The 23,690-nt window shown below is 34.0% G+C and overlaps 1 protein-coding gene across 3 annotated transcripts in view; it reads right to left on the bottom strand.

Moving 5' to 3' along the window:
- Positions 1-1,775: 1,775 nt before the first annotated feature.
- The window catches only part of Pals2 (protein associated with LIN7 2, MAGUK p55 family member), a 118,426-nt gene continuing 96,511 nt past the window's right edge, over positions 1,776-23,690 (bottom strand). For all 3 annotated transcript variants that reach the window (XM_077795983.1, XM_026400216.2, XM_026400218.2), the window contains 3 exons: positions 18,288-18,490; positions 17,006-17,134; positions 1,776-7,899 (listed from right to left, as the gene is read on the bottom strand). In XM_077795983.1, coding sequence (XP_077652109.1) covers positions 7,723-7,899; positions 17,006-17,134; positions 18,288-18,490 — 509 coding nt within the window. In that variant the 3' untranslated portion in view covers positions 1,776-7,722. The remainder of the gene's footprint in view (positions 7,900-17,005; positions 17,135-18,287; positions 18,491-23,690) is intronic.

Genomic DNA, 23,690 nt, shown 5'->3' with positions numbered 1-23,690 from the left:
GAGCCACTAAAGATGAGGAAGAGCAGTGGTTAGGGAAGCATATTGCTCAGCACATTTCTTTTTTTTAACCTCAACTTTGTACACTAATTTGTCTGGAGACATCTGAAATACATTAGTCCCCTTCTTCCCCTCAGAGTTTAATGAACATTAACAAAGAAAATATAAAGCAAACACCTTTTCATCACTCATTAAAAGATGAGATTATGCCTTATGCAAATGCTTATTCTATGTAGGGGGGGAAAGAAGTAAAGTACATTGTGGTGACAACTATACAAAAATAATTACCTTATATACAAGTTGGACAGGAATATGCAAAATGAGAGCAATATTAAATTGGTGACACTAAATGTGTATTTTTATTTGCCATGTTTTCTGAAGTTAAATAAAGAACTGCAAATAATGTATGAATTTGTGTAAAAAAGAAACATTCACGTATCGATATGCATTTAAAGAGTTTACAAGAAACCAAGCATTGGCTCCCTTGGTTTCAGGGACTTAGAAGTTGGGACAAGAGGCAAAGGGAGATTTTTTTCTATTCCTGTTAGGATTTTGTATGTATTATCCTCTTAATTCAAACAAAAACAAAACAAAGTTTAAGATGGAAGAATGAATAATACAAAAACTTAATTTCTCCGGAGACATCTGAAATAGTCTAATGACTAGCAACTTCTCACGTGTGAGGATGGAATGCTGGAAAACAACTTGGGAGAGTTGCAAAGGGCACTTTCTGACAAAGGTTTCCTGTGTGAACCCTTGGCTGTGCCGCCATCTCTTGCCAGCCTTGGGGGGTTCACGTCCTCTCTTGTTGCAGACAGTGGGCTATGCTATGTGGGGCAGCAGGTCAGCTTATTGTCTTACCCCCCAGAGTTTCTCTCTTTCCTGGAGAGCTGGGAAATGGCCTTTACATTTGTGCCACCTAAGCAGAGAGGACTTGTTTTCATGATCCTATATTTTAATTTTCCCCAGTTCTTCAATTCTTTCCTTCAGTGTGCGGTCTTTAAAAGCCAGATATTTGCTGAGGTTAGAATAGAGGAAACAAGGATTAGGGTTTCCTTGTTAAAAAACAGAGGAAGGAAAAAATGTATTTAGATTAAAAAAAAAATACGTTAGGAACTTTTTTTTACAGACTACTAGTACTTAAAAAAAATTTCCAAAGCTAATCTGATGTCCTGTTATTTTGTCTCCAAATCACTTCTATCTATACATGAAACATTACATTTCTACAATAGTAAATATTTATTTCTTTATATGTACAAAAATATTTTACTAGGAGTATGTAATCTCACAAATTGAACATTTCAATAATTTTTGTTCTTGATAGCATATGGAAATATGTGAAAAGAATTAATGGGAAAGTTACTGAAAAATCAATACTTAATTGTACTCCAGGAAAATTTTATTTATATAAGAACAGCAGTAATGTTTCTTTTATACAGGAACTAGTTAGAATACAATTACTTAGAAAGCAATAGCATTTAATTTTTATTTTTAAGCCTTTTCATCAGAAACTTAAGCAGCTTGTTCAGCTTTGATTTTTAGATAGCTAACAAGCATTTTGCCCTCCATTAAAAAAAATATTCTCTTCAATAATCACTTCAAAGACTAGAGGTTAAAAATAGCATGCATTTGTGTTCAAAGAAAAGATATATCAGAAATGAACTGGGAAAAAAAAAGGATTAAAAAATTCCTGAAGCAAGGTTTCACATCAAATATCCCTCATGGGCCCTAAAAGAGTTCAACATATAACATCCAGAAAATTGCACTTGTTCCTGAACCCTACTGTTTATTCTTCCACAACAGAATCTAAGATACCACTTAAAAAATGTTATTGAAAATACAAGAACCAGTCAGCAATTTTTTTTTCTTAAAAGAGGGTACATAGCCCAAAGAACTATTCACCTTATATTTTTAAGTACAGATGTAGAGGAGCTATGCATCAAATCTCTTTCTTTCTGAACAGATTAAGTTATTTCTCTCTAGGATCACATTTATCAGAACAAGCTTTCTGTCTTAAAAGCAATGTTACTTATACAATTATTCACTTTTATTTCAGAAAATAAGAAACATACACTTTAACTGGTAATGACTTTTGGTTTGATGTCGGTAATTTACACTGATGAGGATTTTTTGTTTTGGGTTCTGGGGAACGAACCTATGGCCTTGTACATTACCTTTGAGCTACAATCTCCAATCCTTGACTGATGAAGTTTTACTGCTGTGATTTTTTCCATTTTCAGTAAGTTCATTAGTTTTCCTCTAAGTTCTTAGGCCATTTTGACTGATAGGAGGAAAGCCAATTTTTTTAGGTATGGCCTGTCATATTTTAGATGTTGCTATCCCTGGCTTACTGTTGGATGAAGTACAATAAAGACTACTTTTTCTGACTTTTACTATAAAGGGCTGGGGGCTTAGCTTACTCTGGTAGAGTGCATGCTTAGCATGCTCTATAAGGACCTGGGCTCAATCCCCAGCACCAAAAAATAAGACTTTGGCTTCTGTTTTATAGTAGCAACACTACTTACTTCATGGGACTCAAAGAAGGTTGATTTATTACTAGTAAATCATTTAATTTCCAAAATACAAGTAGCATTTATCTTAACTATAGATGTGTTCTCAGTTGTGCTAGAAAATAGAAAACAACAAAGGCTAGTATGACCTTCTGTGAAGGTAGATCAGATTTATCATAACACTGCATTATCAACTAGTGGCCAAGAAGCAGTTATAAGGAGAAATAACTATTATCTGAATTTGAAGTTCATTAATGAGACCTAACAGTCAATGTTTCTTCCTATAAAGAAATAGATGTCTGTTAAACTTAACACTATGGGTTAAGGAATAGGGCTGCAGTGATAAATTTTAGGCATAACAATAAAGTAGGGCAGCTTTAAGGGGCAAAGATCAGTCTGTTCTGATGTAAGAGTACTGGACTGCTTACTTATATTTTGTGAGTAGTCTGGTTGGCATAAGATTTGCTAAAAGTTTGGACTTGGAATGGGATTCTAAACTAAAAGAGACCTCCTCACTAGGATAGCTGAGAAAGCAGAGCAGACCCTCTTCCAGGCATCCTTGGGGCTGCTTTAAACCTGGAGGTAGGATTCCTGAATGGTGTTTACCATCCACTGCATGACCTCAGAAAGAGGTACAGTTTAAAGGAACTGAAAGATAAGTAACCTCAAAATAAGTGAATACATTTAATAAAGTAATAACCTAATAAATACTTACCACATCTCAGTTATAAATAATGACTCCAAATCATTTAAGGCAAAGACAAGTATTAACTTAAGTCTACTTAACAAGTAGAATAACAAATGTAAAGGTAGATGTAAAGTTTATCAAAAATCACATGGTCAGAAGAATTAGGATCATAGCTAGAAGGACACTATTTTCACTTTTATCATGAGAGATTATTTTACCAAAGTGGCATAAGTAAGTCATGCTTTTTACCTTAAAAATGCGATACCATCATTCTCTTGCTTTCTAATGCACTAAGGACTCACATTTGATTGTGAATTTTTCAAAACTCATTCCAGAAACACACATGGTAACATGATGGAATATAAGAAATCTTTTTTAAAAAAAGAATATAACTTGAAAAAAACTAGAATAAATATGCAGTTAAAAAATAACCTTACAAAACTATAGAACATCATCTTCCTCAGGTATATCACATACACTTACATAAAAACTGATAAGATGCTGAATAATTAAATGTACTCTTAAAAGTTTGTAAATATTTGCTTGCACTATATACAATATCCCATTATTTAAAATATTGAATTTCTCCCAAGAACTCCAAATATATTACATGTTATTACATGAATTCTTACAGCAAATCCCTTCAAACAAGGAGTGGCATGTCTCACAACTTTGAAGCCTGAATCTTATCAACAAATTCAATTGAAGGGTTAAATATTTCCCAAGATGCTTCCATCCAGAACTCTTTTTTTCCTTAAGGAAATTAAATTATAATCATGAACAATAATTTTCTGAACTTCTCATATATTTTTCAGAAAGGAGATTAATGTCAATTTAAAGGTAGAATCGAGCCTTTCAAAACAATCTAAAACAGTTTTAATTACCTAGGAATTGAGAATAATTAAACATTTTAGAACACTGGCTATCATAAATTGGTGCGTATATTTGGTTTTATTAATTGTATGTTTTGAGAGGATATCACATATTAAACACAGAGGTGTATACACACACGTCAACTCAAACATTAAAAAAAGATCTATGTACATAAAACTTCAGGGTTGCCTTTTCCATATTTAGTATAATGTAAAATTATTGTTCTATCTAGCCTGTGATTTCTGAATAATGGAGTATTGTTTCAGAAGTCACAAAAAATTTAAGTAGATTATTATTTTGACCAATTTTCAAAGCTTTTTCATTTTGAATTTGTAAATCCAAAATTATACCTAACTCTGGCTATCCATCTTAAAAATCAACTCCAATCACAGGATCATGACATGTGTTATATATAAGTGCTTTATTGTCATTAGGATATTATGGCCAAAACAGTATCTGGTCATAATCTGTAATGTCATGCTATTGGCTTTTATTGCTAATTTGGGTTATATTTTTTTGTACTGAGTATAACTTTGGATTATTTTCTAAATTTGTTTTAATAACCAATTTGCTGTTTTAAAGGTAACTGTCCTTATAGGCTATTATACTAGATTCTAGAATCTGGGGTTTAGGCTACTATTGCTATAGTAATACTGGTTTTCTGAAACAATTTCTATTTTAGAACTATGGTCAGCAATTGTACAAAGTTGGCCACAAAAAAAAAAAAAAACAAAACCCTGATGTATTTGACATTTGATATTATATAAATATCAAATAAAAATGGAGATTGCCTAATACAATCATAATGAAAGTGAAGATTCTACTTGTAGGGTATAAAGCATACTCCAGTAGCACTAGTTAAATGACTTATTCAGGGACTTGACTTCTATGGGCATTTAAACATTTGAAAATATATAACCTTTAATGTCTATAAATAGTCATGCCTTGAATGCTGAATGTGGACACTCACAGTCCATAAGCAACCCTCATTTGCATTCATGTATCAGCACGCCATGTATTTCTAAAGCACCTGTGTGTGTGTGTGTGTGTGTGTGTACTGTATCTATTATAATTGTTCAATATCATTGTAAACCATTTTCTTTTCAGTAAAGCTTTCAGAAAAAAAGGTCCATTATCTTGTACACATTTCTTTGATCACATTATCTAGGAAGAATCCAGGGTAGAATCTCTAGGCCTCTTTGCCTCAGAACAGCACTGCTAGTTTGTTTGGGTTTCAAGTTTGGTGACTCGTCACTGAGATACAATGAACTTTTCTGAATTTATTTTTCTTCAGCATTTGCATGTATGCTGAAATGAACTAAATTGTATTATTTCATTCCATATTAGGAGGAACATAATGTGCATTAATTATGTAATCAATTATAAATACATTTATTATAGAAATAATTTCTTTAAGTATAGACTATATTCCAGATAATATGCATTTTTATATCACACAAGGCTAAAAATATATATGTGAAAGTCATCTCTGTTGTACCAAGAAGGTAGAAATATTTTGTGGACAAACTCCTGTGCTGCTAGAGTTATCCCACAGCTGTTTAGATAGGCCTCATGGAGCAGCATGAAGGTACACTGGATAATACTGTGCATTTCCTGAGAGTGCAGAACTGAAATTTCTCTTATACTTTACAGTGTGTTAAAACATTAAGTCACAGGACACCAACTTGATACTGTGCGTTTGATTCATGTTGCTTAAAAGAAAAACAAATTTATGAACCAGCCATGTGATTCTGGAATTAGAACTTTAAAAAATCTATAGCTTTCCAATTTTAATAATACAACAATTTGGGTATATCATTTCATTGTGAAAATGATTTAAAACACAGTGTGAATACTATTTATTGCCATATATTTTCTCTTACCAGCTGGCACTCCATGTGGCAGCTTGGATGAGGGGAGAAACACATTCAGCAGCCAGGTGTCTGAGGCCACTAGACAAAGATGATCATCAATAGTTAAGCACCAAACCCTTAAAAGTGTGAATATTGTATATATGAAAAGTTAGCAGTAACATAGAATATGGTTAACTTAGTTTAGTGATGGCTACATATCTAAATATGTTTTAGGAAGAATTTATACCATCCAAGAATCCTGAAGAAGATATTAACAGAGATGAATGTGGAAATTTGTGTATTATGTCAATGCATTTAAAGAGGACATTTTTCCTAATCATTAAACAAAAAGTCTGTTTCCTAATATAAAAAAATATAAAAATTACTTAACATACATAGTACATAGTATATGTAATATTATACATATGTATTGTGTGTGTATATACGTGTGTGTGTGTACATGACAGCTGATAGTTACTCTCAAATTTTGTAAATTATTCAGTGGATTCAATCTTTTTTTTTTTTTTTTTTTTTGGTACTGGAGATTGAACTCAGGGATACTCAACCATTAAGCCACATCCCCAGTCCTTTTTTTTCAGTATTTTATTTAGAGACAAGGTCTCACTTAGTTGCCTAGTGCCTTGCTGTTGCTGAGACTGGCTTTGATCTTTTGATCCTGCTTCAGCCTCCAGAGCTTCTGGGATTACAGGTGTGTCCCACTGTGTCTGGCTTGGATTCGATCTTTGACGCAACAAATAGAACAAGTACCCTATTGATCATGTATTTCAAAAAGCACAATGATCATTCACAAAAAAAAAAAAAAACCCAAAAAACTACTAACTGCAAACTTAAATTGTCAAACATTACAGAAATTTGCAGAGCCATATTTTGCTGACCATATTCTTTAAGGAAAACTAAAGTAATTGGTTCAAATTACTGTAATTCATGTAAGTTTTACATGTAAAATAAATAAACTTTCTTTAAGCATCATTTTGTGTAAGGTTTTACAGGATAAGGCACTCTCTTAGTCTGCATGACCTTGCTTCTAGCCCAAGCTTATGTGTATATGCTAAATTAGTTAGCATCAGCATGTCACGGCAATAAATGAAAAGAACCTCATAGGAGAGTGCAAGGTATTGCTCTTCATTTTTCCACTAACGACAGAAATGAAAAGACTATTCTATTTGTACAAATTAGAATGGATAGCCATACATCTCTGAAATAATGAAAAATACGTGGCCTTGAACAGACTTTTGATGTTCAAGTCTTTAAATGGTAGAAGACTAACTGACACTGACATTAAGATTTTGTTTCTGTAAGAAATTTGATCAAGAAGGTAGGTCAATAACTACTATTTTCTTCTAATTAGAGTAAGTGACCCTTCACTAGTTAAATACCGAACTGAACAACAGCTTTACAAAACTATTTCAAGTATTCATTATCACAGTGAAAATGTGAGACCAATGTTAGTGTGAATGACTGGAAAATTCCTTTGATGAAAAAGGCAAGGGTACTAAATCAAAACATATACAAAATGCTTCAACGCATTTCTTTATGATATGAATAGAAAGATTATCCATAGAAAGTTAGAAAAATTAAGATAAATTATATATTAGTACACCTTTTCAACCACATTTTATATAAAAATTCAGAATAGTGTACTGTTATCTCAATCTACACAATAAAAATGCCTAGATTTGGCAGGTATCTTCTATCTGTGCATGTACTTTCTCAGTACAAGATTTTTATTTGTTGAGTCACTTTTTAAAAGTTTTATTTAATTGTTAACCTTATTGAATCATCAGTAAACCCAGCTGATTGGGACCCACTGTGGTTCCATTCTTAGTTTTTCTGTGGCAGTTTGTAGTTTCTCAAAGGCTTTGTCGAGATTGTCGTTTACAATGATCAAATCAAAATAGTGGTTGTATGCTCTCTGAATCCGTGCACTTTCATCCACGGTTTTCTTCAAGTCAGAGTCCTGTTGAAGAGTTTTAGAAGGAAATGTTTGTATTGTAATGCATATTTACTTGCTCAAACTCCAACTAAAAGTGAGTAAGAAATAAGTAGGTTGGACATTTTTTATAATTCTGATATTAATCCTCAAAATTTAAAAAAAGACATTATCATCTGTTCATATCTTACTCTTTTCACCTACTTTGGTGTTTGTATTTTTGAATATTCTGTACCTTCTGTTTCATTGATATTTGGACAAAATTTCTAACTGAAAGGCTGTTGACAACAATCATTAGCAATAATCATGTGTTAATCTAAAGTAATAAAAGAATTATTGCAGGTTATTGGCTTCTAGTTTCTATATTCTTCTATTTCAGAAGATATTTATCTTCTGGCCCATGCAAATCATGGAGTCCAACTTGCAGTGGCTATTTATAAAAGCCAATTTACTAACAATCTCAGAATCTTAAGTGTGTTTTGAAGACTACCCACATGCTAGCCATTTACCACCAAAACATACACTCATACACACTTTTAGTTATTTTTTTTTGTTAGTATTATTTATATTTCATGAAATAGTTTTAGTCATTTTGGAATGCTGTAGGGAGTACTTCAGTAATGGGTTCTGCATGAGCAGGCAGAGCTTTTCATAAAATTCCAAGTGTTTTGGGAATTTCATTATATATCTGTATATTCTACAAATATTTACCAAGCTCCTACTAAAGTGTCTACTGTTTCGGACCTGATGGATATAAACATGAATACCAGAAAGAGTTCGTAACTTTTAGTGAAAGAGACAGGTAAGGAACAAATAAATAAACACAAAAAATTGCATGTTGTAATAAGTGCTATAAAAGAAACAAACTGGGCATAAAGAATTTTAACAGATCTGCTCTAGATAAAGTCATGCTGAGGAAGTAAGGGAAAATAAGAAGGTTGTCATGTGTATAGCAGTAGAAAGAACAATGCAGGCAGAGGAAATAACAGTGCAAAATCCAAAGGTGGGCAATGGGCCTGGTATATTTAATTGACTAAAAGAAGACCAGAGTGGATGGAGAGCTGGGGATTAGGGCTAGGGTCTGGAGGGTTTCAATACAATGAAGGGAAATGTGATCTGACATGAGTGGATGCAGCAAGGTTGGTGGCAGAGAGGGTGGAAAAGACACCAGCCTGGACATTTATTCTAATGATAAAATCATCAGGATTAGCTGATGGGCTACACGTGGAAAGAGAAGAAAATGCATACATCAAGGCTAGTGCTTACATTTCCAGTTTGTGTAAATGGGTGGCTATAGAAGATGTAGAGTAAGGGTTATGCAGACCGAGGACAGCATGATTTTTTTTTTTTGGGGGGTGTGGAGGGCAAAAAGTTCTACTTTGTATGTAGCAGACACCCATGTGGTTGTGAGACATCCAAAAGGAGATATAAAGTAGGTGACAAGGCAAGTATCCTAGGTCTAGGCTAGCTAGTACATCATCAGCATAACAATGGAGGCATGTAAGTGGTTTTGGTGAAAACACCTAAGAAAAAGCTTACAGAGAAGTGGGTTCACTACTATGACCAAGGAACCTGAATGCCCATGAACACTTCCCTGGACACTTTTAAAATACCTTTGATGGTAAATTTTATAATGAGATCATAATTCAACATGAAAGCAAGTTTTACCTATTATTATCATTAGCAATCTAGATTGTTAAAAGTGGAATATAGACAGAAAGGGGAATAAAGAATCTCTTTATAGAATAAGCTCCAGGATATGCTATTTCTATTATATAGACTAAGATACTTTTTATATAAGAAATGGGGGAAGGAAGGTAACCATATATACTTTAAAAAAAAAATGGTTACCAAAAATGACCACCTTTGTAGGTGGGAGGGAAGAGAGTGGACAGGACAGAGAAAAGGTAGATTTGTTTTTAAAATTTACATTGAAACTATGAAAATGTTATACAGAATTATACAACAAATTTAAATGCAAATAGAAGAAAAGGGTAATACCTTAATATCAAAATCAAAATGAAACAAACCTGTTTTTCAAGTCAGTGGCCTAATCATATAGAAAGAAACTATTTTAATGACTTCAAAACAAAATAACTCAATACCTTGTGGGATAGCTATATCCTCAAATATTAAATAAAAGTCTTGACACTTAAAACTTCAAAACCATACTGTTATTAAGAGTTACTCAGAAATTATACTTTGTTTATATATATGCAAAATAAGAAATATGTTAATGTCATCAAGAACCAAGACTTTTAGCATAAGAAGCAAAAAGGCAAATGAAACATAAAATTTGAATTGGAACTATCAAGTTGAGCTAATTGTGTATGTTTTTTAAAGCAAAAAAATTGTATCCTCTCTCTGACCACTGAAAGGCCTAGAAACTATGTCCAACAGAGTTGAATGTACACCCTGAGAGCCTAGATTATCTCTAATCAGGGCATCTGGATGGCTGGTTCCCTGACTGGGTCAGGAAATATATAAGAATAACCTGGAACAGCCTGTCATACTAGGAAGCAAAGAATCATCAAAAACTACTAGGGTTGTATTAAAAAGGCTTGGAAGTCAAACTGAATAGGCTCTTACTAGCTGAAGAAAGCATAATTTAAGCATCAAAAAGAATAATAACTGACCTAAGTACATAGGAAGTATTGTAGGTCACATTAAACAGAGTGAATTTGGCTGGGCACAGTGGTGCATGCCTGTAGCCCCACAGTTCAGGGAGCTGAGACAGGAGGATCTAGAGTTCAAAGCCAGCCTCAGCAATAGCAAGGTGCTAAGCCAACTCAGTGAAACTCTGTCTCTAAATAAAATACAAAATAGGGCTGGGGGTGTGGCTCAGTAGTTGAGTGTCCCTGAGTTGAATCTCAGGTACTCACTCCGCCAAAAAACAAAAATGAAAACAAAAACAAAACCAGAGTGATTTGGTGGTATGTGTTCTAAAGATACAAAGAACTGGGCATATGTGTTTGGGGCGGGGGGGCTGTTCACAGAAAAATCACATCAGAAGTGGTACTGTTGATAAGATTTTTTTTTTCTCAGACTGTTGTATTTGTACTGTCAGATAAAGCAAATGAACAATTATGTGATAGTCTCACTTTCCCAATGTTTCTGAAAACTATGATGTATATTCAGCAATAGGGAAAGGAATTAGTTTTAAGATAAAAGGATTTTGGGAAAAATCAGTATGAATTCATGACACAGTGTCCTTTAAATGTACAAACAGAAAAGCATGTATCCTAGCTTTAAATTTTTTTTTGTAGCTGTAGATGAATACAACACTTTTATTTTATTTGTTTATTTTTATGTGGTGCTGAGGATCGAACCCAGTGCCTCACAGGCTAAGCAAGTGCTCTGCCACGTAGCTACAGCCCCAGCCCTATCCTAGCTTTTTTTTAACGTAAAAAGGTCTAGCTAAAAACAATGATTAACCTTGAGACAATATGCATTGCATCCTTGCATTACAGTCTTAAAATACCATTTTCTCTAAAAGGAACCAAAACATTTTTGAAAAATGTTTGATTTCTGGCCTAGAATTGAAAATGAAAATGATGAGCCTAGAATTATCTATCATATCAGACAGCAAGGAAGTTATCCAAGACCATTGGGCTCATAAAAAAAGTATTTAGCACCAACTAAAATAGGCTCACATTGGTCAACAATGGGACAATTTGAACATCTATAGGAATAATAACTGCCACAGGGAACAAACCCATTCATTATTCTGCAAACTGACCCATAAAGGTAGAGTCAGGCTTGTATGCTGCCTTTCCTCCATAAACTATACCACAGAGTAATCAACTTTTAATGAGGACCCCTCCCCTTTTTTTCTAAACTAGAGCATTATAGTAATACCTTGTAGTTGGCTTTATTTTGACAAAATCATACATGCATGAAATTTAATTTCAATCCCTTTCCCCTGCTTTTTCCCTTCCCTTCTCCTCCTGTTCTCCTTCTTCTATTGATCTTACTTTTGTTCTCTCTACATATATATAAAGGCAAAATTCCCTGTTGTGCATTTATATATGCATACTATGATTTTGTTAAATTCATTCCATATTTCTCCCCATTTCCTGTCCTTCCCTCTCAATCTCCTTGTATTAACTCCACTGATCTTCCCTATATCATTATGGTAACTGATCCCTATCAGCTGGCTACAAGTGTCTGGGTTTGTCTATGTGATTTCTTTTCTATTCTATTCCATTGGTCTTCATGTCTATTTTGAAGCCAATACCATGTTGTTTTTGTTACTATAGCTTTGTAGGATAATTTGAGTTCAGGTATTGTGGCGCCTGCTTCATCTATCCTCTTGCTCAGGATTGTGTTGGCTATTTTGGGTCTCTTATTCTTCCAAATGAATATAAGAACTGTTTTTCTCTAGTTTTGTGAAGAATGTTATTGGTATTTTGATAGGAAAGTATTGAATCTGTATATTGTTTTTGATAGTGTGGTCATTTTGACAATATCAATTCTGCCTATTCAAGAATATGGGAGGTCTTTCCATCTTCCAAGGTCGTCTTTAATTTTTTCAGTGTTCTGTAGTTTTCATTGTAGAGAACAATCACCTTCTTGGTTAGATTAATTCCCAAGTATTTTTCTTTCTTTTTTTTTTTTTTTAGGTTATTGTGAGTGGCATAGTTTTCCTGATTTCTTTCTTAGTAGATTCATTATTGGAGTACAGGAAAGCAATTTGATGTTGTATCCTGCTACTTTAAAAAAAAAATTTTATCAGTTCTAGAAGTCTTTAGTGGAGTTTTTTGGGTCTTCCAAAAATAGGATTATGTCTTCAGCAAAAAGAGACAGATAGACTGATAACTTCTTTTCCTTAATTTCCTTCTCTTGCCTGATTGCTCTGGCTAGAGTTTCAAGAACTATACTGAATAGAAGTGGTGATCTTGTGGACATCTTGTCCTGTTCCTGATTTTAGAAAAAAATTCTTTAAGTTTTTATCCATTCAGTATGATGTTGACTTTGGATCTGTCATATCTAGCCTTTATAATGTTGAGGTTAAATTCTTATGTCCCTAGAGTTTCTCCAGTGTTTTTAACACGAATAGGTGGTGGGTTTTAGTAAAGGCCATTTCTGCATCCACTATAATGATTCTTGTTCTTAATTCTATTTAATTACTGAATTACATTTACTGATTTGTGCATGTTGAGCCAAACTTGTATCCCTTGAATGAAATCAACTTGATCATGGTATATTATCTGCTTTATGTGTTTTTTGAATATGGTTTTCTAGTATTTTAATAAGGATTTTTGCATCTGTGTTCATCAGGGATATTGTTCTGTTTTCTTTCCTTTATGTGTCTTTGGTATTGATATCAGAGTTATACTGGCTTCCTAGAATGTATTTGGGAGTGTTCTCTGCCTTTCAATTTCATGAAGTAATTTGAGAAAGACAAGTGTTAATTCTTTAACACTTGTAGAACTCGGCTAAGAATCCATCTGGGTCTGGGCTTTTCTTTGAAGGCTTTTAACTGCTGTTTCAATTTCAGTACTTGATATTGGTCTGTTTAGGTATTTTACAGCTTCCGGGTTCAATTTCATATGTATCTAGAAATGTGTCAATGTCTTTTACATTTTCCAGCTTACTGGAGTATAAATTTTCAAAAGTTTCCTCTGGATCTCAGAAGTATCTATGATGACATCTCCTTTTTCACTTTGTTAATTTAGGTCTTTTCTTTCGTTTTTTTTTTTTTTTTTGGTACTAGGGATTGAACCCAGGGGCACTCAACCACAGAGCCACATCCCCATCCCTATTTTGTATTTTATTTAGAAATAGGGTCTCACTGAGTTTGCTGAGACTGGCTCTGAACTTGTGATCCTCCTGTCTCAGCCTCCCAAGCTGCTGGGATTATAAGTGTGCACCACAGTGCCCAGCTTCTCTTTCTTTGGTTAGTTTAGTTACGGTTTTATCAATCTTGTTTATCCTCTCAAAGAACCAACTCTTTTTTGCATTAATACTTTGTATTTTTTTTATTCTCCATTTCATTAATTTTGGCTCTGATCTTAGTTATTTCTTGTCCTCTACTAATTTTGGAATTAATTTGTTTTTCCTTTTCTAAGGCCTTGAGATGGAGCGTAAGTGTATTTATTTGGGAGTCTATTTTTTAAAAATAGGCACTCAGTGTTATAAATTTTTGAGGTCTTTTAAAGAACTCTAGTTTTATATATGCAGAAGGAATAACAAACTTAGAATATTACCACTTTGTCATTCCTAAAAACAAAACAATAACTGATCCAGGCAAAGAGCAAAAGCTTGCTAAAATCATTAGGTAAAAAGTTTGTCACCATTTTGAACCCAGTGCTTAATTGTTTTTTTTTTTTTTAGTGCTTAATGGATCTTTATTTTATTTATTTTTATGTGGTGCTGAGAATTGATCCCAGTGCCTCACACATGCAAGGCATGCACTCAGCCACTGAACTACAACTCCAGCCCTATCACTACTTAATCTTATCACAAAAGGGGAGACAGCCTAACATAAGCACCATGATGTAATAACATAAGAAATACCACAAATGAATTTTTCTTGTGAAAAAACAAAACCAAAAAACCCCGATGAAACCCACCTAAATCTACATCTGATCGGGCCTCTAGATCTACCTATCAGTTCACAGGAAAGAGAAAGGACAGAAGAAAATATAACGAAAGTGAAAGAATGGATAAAATCCAGACTGTGGAACACTAAAGGGTAAATGTCCTATAAATAACAACAACAACAACTAAATTACAATGTTAGAGGGAAAAGAGGCAGGCAGTGAGAATTTTCAGATTAAAAGACCCAAAACAGAGTTCATAACCCACTTCAACCTAATGTATGAAATATGATATGTCAAGAGCTTTGTAATGTTTTGAACAACCAATAAAAATAAAAATTAAAAAAATAAAATAAAAATAAAAGACCCAAAAGGGATGTCTACTTCCAGGAACCAGACTAACCCTACCTCCTGACAACAAAAACACAGAAAAAAAATATGCCAAACAATAGTTTGAAAGACACGGTACATTAGGCAGAGACAGGAAACAAATGCAGTAAGCCCTGTGAATACCCCCATTTACAACCTTGAAAGAGTTTGCAGGGGAGGGAAAGCCTAAAAGGAGTCTAAGGACTAAGTTGAGGACAGAGCTGGGAGTTCAGAGAGCCCAAGGTGAAAACTGCAGGACAGAAAACCAGATAAGAGCAGCATGGGGGCAAACTCTAGAAATTTGCAGCTGATCCCTGAAGAAGTCAGCTGAGCACCAATGGTGCATGTGTCAAACACCAGAAAGGAGTATAGATATTTATACTGAGCCAGGAATAGTACTGTTCCTACCAGAACAGAAAAACTCATGATTCACAGGCCATTTGGAAGAGCACCAAATGGGTTTGGGTTTTGCCTCAATAGAGGGGAATAATGGGCCTGAGAATGAGAACTGTTCAGGTATTAACTAACAAATTATAAACACAAGACCAAAAAGGAACAAACTATTTCCAAATAACTGCATCTCAAAACAAAACTCAAAATGTCTGGCATAAAAACAAAAACCAAAACAACCGCCCCCCTGCCAAAAAAAATAACCAGGATTGCAAGAATTAGAAAATATTATCCATAATGGGGGAAAAAAAATCAGAACTGTCCCAGGATTTACATAAATAACAGGACTGTGCTGAGAGCCATTAGCCAAGTAGGTATGACAATTTCCTTGCCAGCGTACCCCAAGTTGCTTAGAGGAAGGACTTGCCTTGGACATTTGCAGTGACATTGCATGTATGCTTGAGTAAGGTGACCTTGCTCAAGGACCAGGGCGGATCCAGGTTTAGGGCGGATCAGGTTTTAGGGAGTATCCCGCTCCTTGGGTTTAGGGCCGGTTCCAGGTTTAAGGTGTACCCTGCCAGGAATAGGGCGTATCCTGCTGATTAGAGCCTGGTGGAGTACGTGAATTTGGCAGCAGAACTTGGATTTCCCCAGAACGTGTGTAGAGTACCCGTGTGAGTTCGGGAATAAAGAATTGCTGTTTGAATCTACAAAGCTGTGAGTGGCTTGTGATTTTGTGCCCAGCCAGACTGCAGCAGGACTAGAAGGTAATAACATTAACTTATAACTACGTTTCAAATATTCAGAAAGTTAAATAGAGACATGGAACAACTTGAAAAAGAAGAACTATGAAGACTAATACTACCTGATTTCAAGATATATTGTCTGCTAGAAACCAGGAAGAGGTGAATGCTGTGGGGAATGGTTTGGATGTGGTTGCAGAGACACACAGGAAAAAGCATGGAGATGATAGATAGGTTCATTATTTTGGTTGGAATGGTTTCATGGGTGCATATATATGCTCAAACTTATCAAACTGGGTACTTTAGATATGTACAGATAACTATATATCAATTACACCTGAATTAACTAAGTTGAAAAAAATTTAAAAAGAGATGGGCTGGGATTGTCGCTCAGTGATAGAGCATTTGCCTTGCACGTGTGAGGCACTGGGTTTGGTCCTCAGCACCACATAAAAATAAATAAATAAAATAAAGGTATTGTGTCCATATACAATTAAAAATATTTTTTAAAAAGATATAATATTTACTTATTAATTTTTTGTGTAATAGTGTTATTATCATGTTTTAAAAAGACCTTATCTTTCAAAGATAAACACTAAAGTATCTATAGATTATATAATATTATAGGCTTGCCTCAAAAATAATGCAAGGTGAGGAAGGAGGTGAGGAGATATTTAACTCAACAAGAATGGAATATATTATTGAAGGGAGGTGTTGGGCACATGATGGCTCACTTTTTTCCTTCTTTTATGTGTATCTTAAACTTTTCATGATATGAAAAAGAGGAGGAGGAGAAAAGAGAAAACACTGAAACTGAACAACAGAACCCCTAATTCTAACAATAATACTGTTTTTTTCCTTACATTTTATAATGGGTAATTACATTTTTGTTTTAAAATAAAAGGTACAAGTATTCTCAAGAAATAGTAGTACTGTTCCAAATCCTAACAACAGAATTTTATTCTGTAACAATTTATGTAGTATATTTATTTGTTTAGTATGACTAGGAAGAATTAAACATACCGAAAAGGAAAAGGAAATAATTTAGGGAAAAATATAAAAAATATAAGCCTGAAAATAACTGCTCACCGTCAAAAGCTTGGTAGTGATTCCTGCATCAACAACAGCTTTGTGCATGGCACGTAGCGTCTCTAGCTCTGGAGCCGCAATAAATACCACATAGGGCATGAATTCGGATGTCCTCAATACTTTCAGTGCCTGTGTAAAATAATTACAAACCAATTTATATTAGAACTTGAATATGCTACCCTTTAGTATAACTCAAAGTCTATCTGCCTTCTTCCTAAGGATTACAGACATAATTTACTCCCTCTCCTACTGTTCTGCTGATTTCATTTAGTACCTTCCTAAAATAGTGATTCATTAATTTTGTAGTAAACTCAGTGTCAGTCCTCCTTTGCTCCTTCAAACAAAGGAAAAGTGTAAGATTTAGTGATCCAAAACTCATGAGTGATGTAAACTCTTTCTGTGTAATTGTAAAATTCTGTCAATATTGAAAAAATAGAAATAACCTCAGTGCTGATTACTTACGAGTGACTAAATAAATACATGTACATCCATATTGTGATATACTATGCAGCAACCACAAAGAAGAAAAATTATTCACAGAACCTGACAAGATCTTCAACCACTGCTTTATAAAAAAGCCAAATAATCTGTATAAAATTCTTCCATTTATGAAAAAAGCAATGACAGTAAAATAGAAAAACCCATTACATTATAGATGTTTGTATTTAAGGCTTACTAAAATGGCTAGAAATATACATATCAAACTATTAACATTTATCATTGAGTAGGGAAATGAGGTTGGGCTGTATATGAAAAGGTGGAAGGGGTGAGAGAGAGACACGCAACAAGAATGAAGTGAATGTCCTGTGTGTGTGTGTAAGAGAGCGAGAGTAAGAGCACTAGAGAGCGAGAGAGCGAGAGAGGGTGTGCACGTTGCGGGCTACGTGGGACAGGGTGGAGAGAGACACAGACATAAGAAAGAAAGGAGGGGAAGGGACTTCAGTTTTTTATTCTTTGTATTGCAGCCTTGAGTTTAAAATTTAATATTTCCTAACACATGCATTTGTGTATTTTGAGAAAATAAACAAAACCTAACTTCTGCAGATTTAATCACATGGTTTCTATCCTTATTTGACCCTTTGCTGGCTAACTCATCAGAGATTTATTTAATTAGTGATGGATACACAATAAGATTCTCTACCAACAAAATGTAACAGAGTGAAAGAGCAACCCACCTTCCACCTCTGACAAAACAAACAATACCAGCCTCCTTAGACACATAAAACAAAAACTCCCCAGGAAATAAAAACTTTAAAACAGCTTTGGAAACCATGCTGCTCACTTGTGGGTTGACATCCAAAATGCAAGTTCGTCCGGTCTGGACAACTTCAAGAATAGAGTCGATCTTAGTTCCATAGAGGTTTCCTTCATATTCCCCATGCTCCAAATACTTTCCAGCTTTAATATCTGCTTCCATCTCTGATCGTGACACAAATTTATATGCTTGGCCATCTTTTTCATCTTCCCGTGGTTTCCGTGAAGTAACTAAATAAAATAATGTCAATTATTTGTACAAAGAAACTATAGGGTATAAAAAATGGACTAATATATACCAGGTAGCTTCTCACTTTTCCATGTAGTGCAGGTGCTGTCAAACGACAGCCTATGACCAAATCTGACTTACTTGCAATTTTTGAAAATAAAGATTTATTGGGTCATAGCCAGGCTCATTCATTATCCATGATTTCTTTCCCATTAAAACATGAAGCAGTTGAGAGAGACTGATGGCCTGAAAGCCTAAGGTTTTACCACATGACCCTTGCACAGAAAATTTTTGCTGACCCTTGAGAAAAAGGAATGTTTTAAGAGGTAGTACCAACATAAAATTTGTATCAAAACTGTCCTTTTAAAAGTCAATTTAAAATTTCAAAATATATTTGCCTAGAGGCGAACCCTAAATCAAGTTTTTAATTACTGCTGAGTCTTAAAAGTGTGAAGCTTGTTACAAGTGAACATCTTTTCCAGATGACAGCTCTCCCTTTTCCTTTAAAGACTCTGTTAGAATCATCCGTTCCACTTGAACATTTCTTCATTGAGTGTCCAAAAGGCAAGCAAGGTTCATCTAGTCTTAGTTGATCATATCAATTTTCTGAAGTATAGTTCTATCCACAAATTACCTATTTTTTTATCTTGCCTCAAGCCTAACCAATTCTCTTTGTTCCATGTTTACTGATATTCCCAATTGTTGAATGTTTTACTTCAACATCAGAAGTGGAACAGCCACCTCATTATTATTGTGATCTCTAAATCTCTTCTACTTTGCCCTCCCCAATGAATGAGAGTGAATAACACAAGTCAAAATTCAGAAGTAGAGGATCCTTTTGTATAATATTTTAGAATTCTGATATTTTCAGAGACATACAACTCCTTTGAAACTTGGTCTGTGCTAGGAATGGACTATTACCATCTTTCAAACTGTTGCAAAGGGCGTACTTTGACAACTTCATTAAACACTAGCTTTGAGGAAGAAAAGTAATTTCTATGTGTATTATTTCAAGCTTAATCTTAATCTGAGCTTGGAAGGATCAATTATAAAAATAATACTTCCATAAAAGCTTATAAATATATAACTGAACAAATCATTAAGTACACAAAAGTAATCAAAATAGAAAGCTGACAAAGCATAAAACACCAAGAAAACTTTCATAAGAAAAAAATAAACTTCAAACTCAAGCTCAAAAATAAGGGTTTAATTCATAATGAGATTGTTATGTACAACAGGATTCCCTTTTATCTCCTGTTATTTTCAGTCTCAACCTCTAGAGTGGTCATGCCAGACCACTGTTGAGAATACTTATAACTAACTTTGGAATCTTCAAAATTCCAAAGTTAGTTATAAGTAATGCGATGATGGATTTTCATATTCAAAATCATGGATCTCGGGCTGGGGTTGTAGCTCAGTGGCAGAGCACTTGCCTTGCACATGTGAGGCACTGGGTTCTATTCTCAGCACCACATGAAAATAAATAAAGATATTGTGTCCATACCAAAAAAGATCTTCAAAAAAAAAATCATGGATCTCTTCCTGAAATTATTCACCAAAGGTGGCAATATAACAAAACTTCTAAGTAACTTTAAATTTACCAAATAAATACATACTAAGACTTAGTTCAATAGCTGCAAACATAATTTTAGAAAAGTACTGTTTTGTTTTTGGTGAGTGAGTAAGGTGTGTGTGTGTGTGTGTGAAGTCCTACAGTGAAACCATATAAGGAAATATGCTGCTTGAAATAAGTATGTATATGGCACATATATACTCACGGCCTCTCCCAACATGTTGAGAGAATCTTAATTCTTAGAGATATGTTATTTAGTTTACAAATGATTTTTAACTATAACCCATTCTTTACTGAAAATACCAACAACAAAAAAATCCAAATGAATTCTATAGTACCACATTTTTAAATACCCCTTTCCATTTCTAAAACAGAAATTAAAATTGAATACAACTGATTAGTTAGGCCTACATAATGAGCCACTAAATAATGTGATTTCTTAGAAGTAAATTCCTGTGGCAGGTAAAATTCTAAATTTTGGAAGGAAACAATAAAGAAACAATTCGTTAACTAAACTCAAGGTGTCAGTGTTAAGAGCAGGATTCATAAGGTAGTTTGTTCCCCAGGAATAACAATGTTTTTCTACTTTAATAAAATATCATCCATATCACCTGCCAATGTGTAGAAGGATATTATATATCAAAAATCAGGCAAGAACCAGCCATCTCACTACTGAAGCAATTGAAATTAGTATGTCAAAGAAATACAGGCACTCCTATGTTCATTATAGCCTTATTCATAATAGCCAAGATCCAGAAATAACAAATGTGCATCAATGGACAACTGGGTAAAAAATATAGTATAAAAATACAATGGAATATTATTTGGCCTGAAAAAAAAAAACCCAGGAAATTCTGTCAGTTATAATAATACAGATGAACCCAGAGGATGTTATGGTAAGTGAAATAAGCCAGCCATGGAGAGAAAAATACTGTATAAGCTGACATATTTGGAAGCTAAAACTGTCTAACTCACAAAAGTAGAGAAGAGAGTAGTGGTTACCAGAGGCTGGGGTAGGGACAAAGGTAACATTTGATTAATAAAGTTATAGTTAGGAGAAACAAGTTCTAGTGTTCCACTGCACAGAAAGATGACCACACTTAATAATGTACTGTTTATTTCAAAATAGCTACAAAAAAGATTTTAAATACTTTGAACAGGACTGGGGCTGTAGCTCAGTGGTAGAGTGCTTGATCCCCAGCAATGAAAAAAAAAAAAAAAAAGAAAGAAAGAAAGGAAAAAAAAAAGTCTGACCACAAGGAAATTATAAATATTGGCTGGATATGTTACCCTGATGTGATCATCCCACAATGTATGCATGTATCAAAACATCATATTGTCACAGTTTTCATTCTTTCTTTTCATTTTTTTTTTTGTAAAGCAAGAAACAGCAGGTTTAATGCAAAAGTGACAGTAATAGACTTCTCCAAAGAGAAGGGGCCCTGGAGCTGGGATTCACTCAGTGTTTCTTTTCAGTGTTTATTCTGAAGCTTTACAAAAGCAAGGTGAATGATTTAAAGAAGAGTAAAACAAACCTACATTATGTAAAAAAGTGAACTGACATATGTATGGATATACGTAAACTTTTCTGTATAAAAATAAGAATTATCCAAAGGTAATAGTACATCTTTCTCGGAAATTAATTTGGCACTAGGAAATCAAGATGAAACATTTATATATATACTCTTTGATCTGTGAATTTTATATTTGAGATTTACATATTTATATTTTATCATTACCTTATTTGTAACAAAAATGCCTTCACCCCTACTAAATCCATATGAAATAGAATGGTTAAAAAAAAGTAGCAATTAGATGCTGGAATATTAAAACACTATTACAACAAAAAATTATTTAGATTCCTTGTGGTGTAAAATATACAAAAATAGCCATAGTTTAACACTTTAGGTGCACAATTCAGTGGTTAATATTAGAACCTCTATCTTGTTGTGTAACCACCAGCACTATTCATCTCCAGAACTAATAAAATCTCTGTGATAACCTCCCTGGGAAGCTAATAATCACTACTCCACTTTCTGTCTCTATTTGACATATTCTAGGTACTTCATTTATAACTGGAATCATACAATATCTATCCTTTTGTACCTGGCTTACTTCACTCAGCATATTTTCAAGGTTAATTCATATATTACCAAGTATCAGAATTTTAATTCTTTATCATTCAAGCTGAAGAATATTCTATTGTATATTTACATGACATTTTGTTTATTCACTTATCCATAAAAGGATATTTGGATTTTTCTGTTTAACTATTGTACATACTACAGCTATGAACACTAGCATACAAATATATATTGCAAATTCATATTTCAGTTATTTGGGAGTAGCTGAATCATACAGTAATTCTATGCTTACTTTTTAAAGGAATTGCTACATTGTTTTCCACATGGGTATGATTTTTACATATCTACCAGTAATGTACAAGGTTGCCTTTATCTCCCCATCTTCATCAACACTGGCTATTATTAAATAAATGGGTATGAAGTGGTACATCATTGTGGTTTTGATTTGAATGTCCTTAATGATTAATGGCATTGAACATCTTTTCATATGTTCACTATTCATTTTAATATCTTTTGCAAAAAAGTCTATTGAATTCCTCTGCCCATTTCTGAATTGGGTTATATTGCTGAGTTGTAGAATTAATCTTTGCATAGATGTTTTAGTGACTCCTGAGAAAAAGTTTACATAATGTTCAGTTATTCATGCATGAAATATTTATTGGGTATATACTATGTACCAGATCTTATTCTTTATACCAGGTAAAAAGAAGTCCAAAAGACTCTGTTCTCATGGGAAATATTTTTTAACATGGAGACAGAAATAAATAACAAGAATGTAAGTATTATTATACAACCACCAGGTATGAGAGATACTACTTTAAGTTGCATGGTTAGTGAAGGCCTTTGGAAGTCATAGCTTGAATTCAAAAGTCTGGGAGATACAGGAATTGACAAGAGCAAAAAGGCATGAATTACAAGCTTGAGGTGTTTGATGTAGCCATTCCAGTTAGAGGGGAATGTGTTGTTGTTTTTCTTCTTCCCATAGTAAAATTATCCTCCCAGGAGAATTCTGAAAGCCTTTGATGACATGTTGTAGTAGTGGGAGTCCTATACTCCCACTGTCTCGAAAAGTAAGAATGATTTTCCTCTAGGCTAATGTCTGTGTATACACATCCAAAAGATATCATGCTTGAACTGTTCTGAAGGTACTCTGCACAGAAAGGGTAAGGAAAAGAAAAAATAATATAGCCAACCCTCTGTACCCACCAGTTTTATACCTGCAGATTCAACCAGCTCTGGGTGGGGAAACAAACAAACAAACAAAAAACCCCACACCGAACTCCATCTGTACTGATCATGTACAGACTTTCTTTTTCCTTGTCGTTAGTCCTTAAACAATAATAATATGACAACTATTTATGTAGCATTTTCACTGTATCTAAGTTATAAGAGAATTTCAAGTATTCAGAAGGATATAATAGGTTATATGAAATACTATGCCCTTTTAGATAAGGGACCTGAGCATGAGTGGATTTTGGTATGTGCCTGGAATTGGGAGGTAGGGAGGGGAAAGGGTGTCCTGGAAACAATCAAGGGCTGACTTCG

Source organism: Urocitellus parryii, chromosome 3, assembly GCF_045843805.1.
Source record: "Urocitellus parryii isolate mUroPar1 chromosome 3, mUroPar1.hap1, whole genome shotgun sequence".
In the NCBI taxonomy this organism is placed as follows: Eukaryota; Metazoa; Chordata; class Mammalia; order Rodentia; family Sciuridae; genus Urocitellus; species Urocitellus parryii.
The sequence above is the reverse complement of the archived record's forward strand: the minus strand, read 5'-3'. Positions and strand labels throughout refer to the sequence as shown.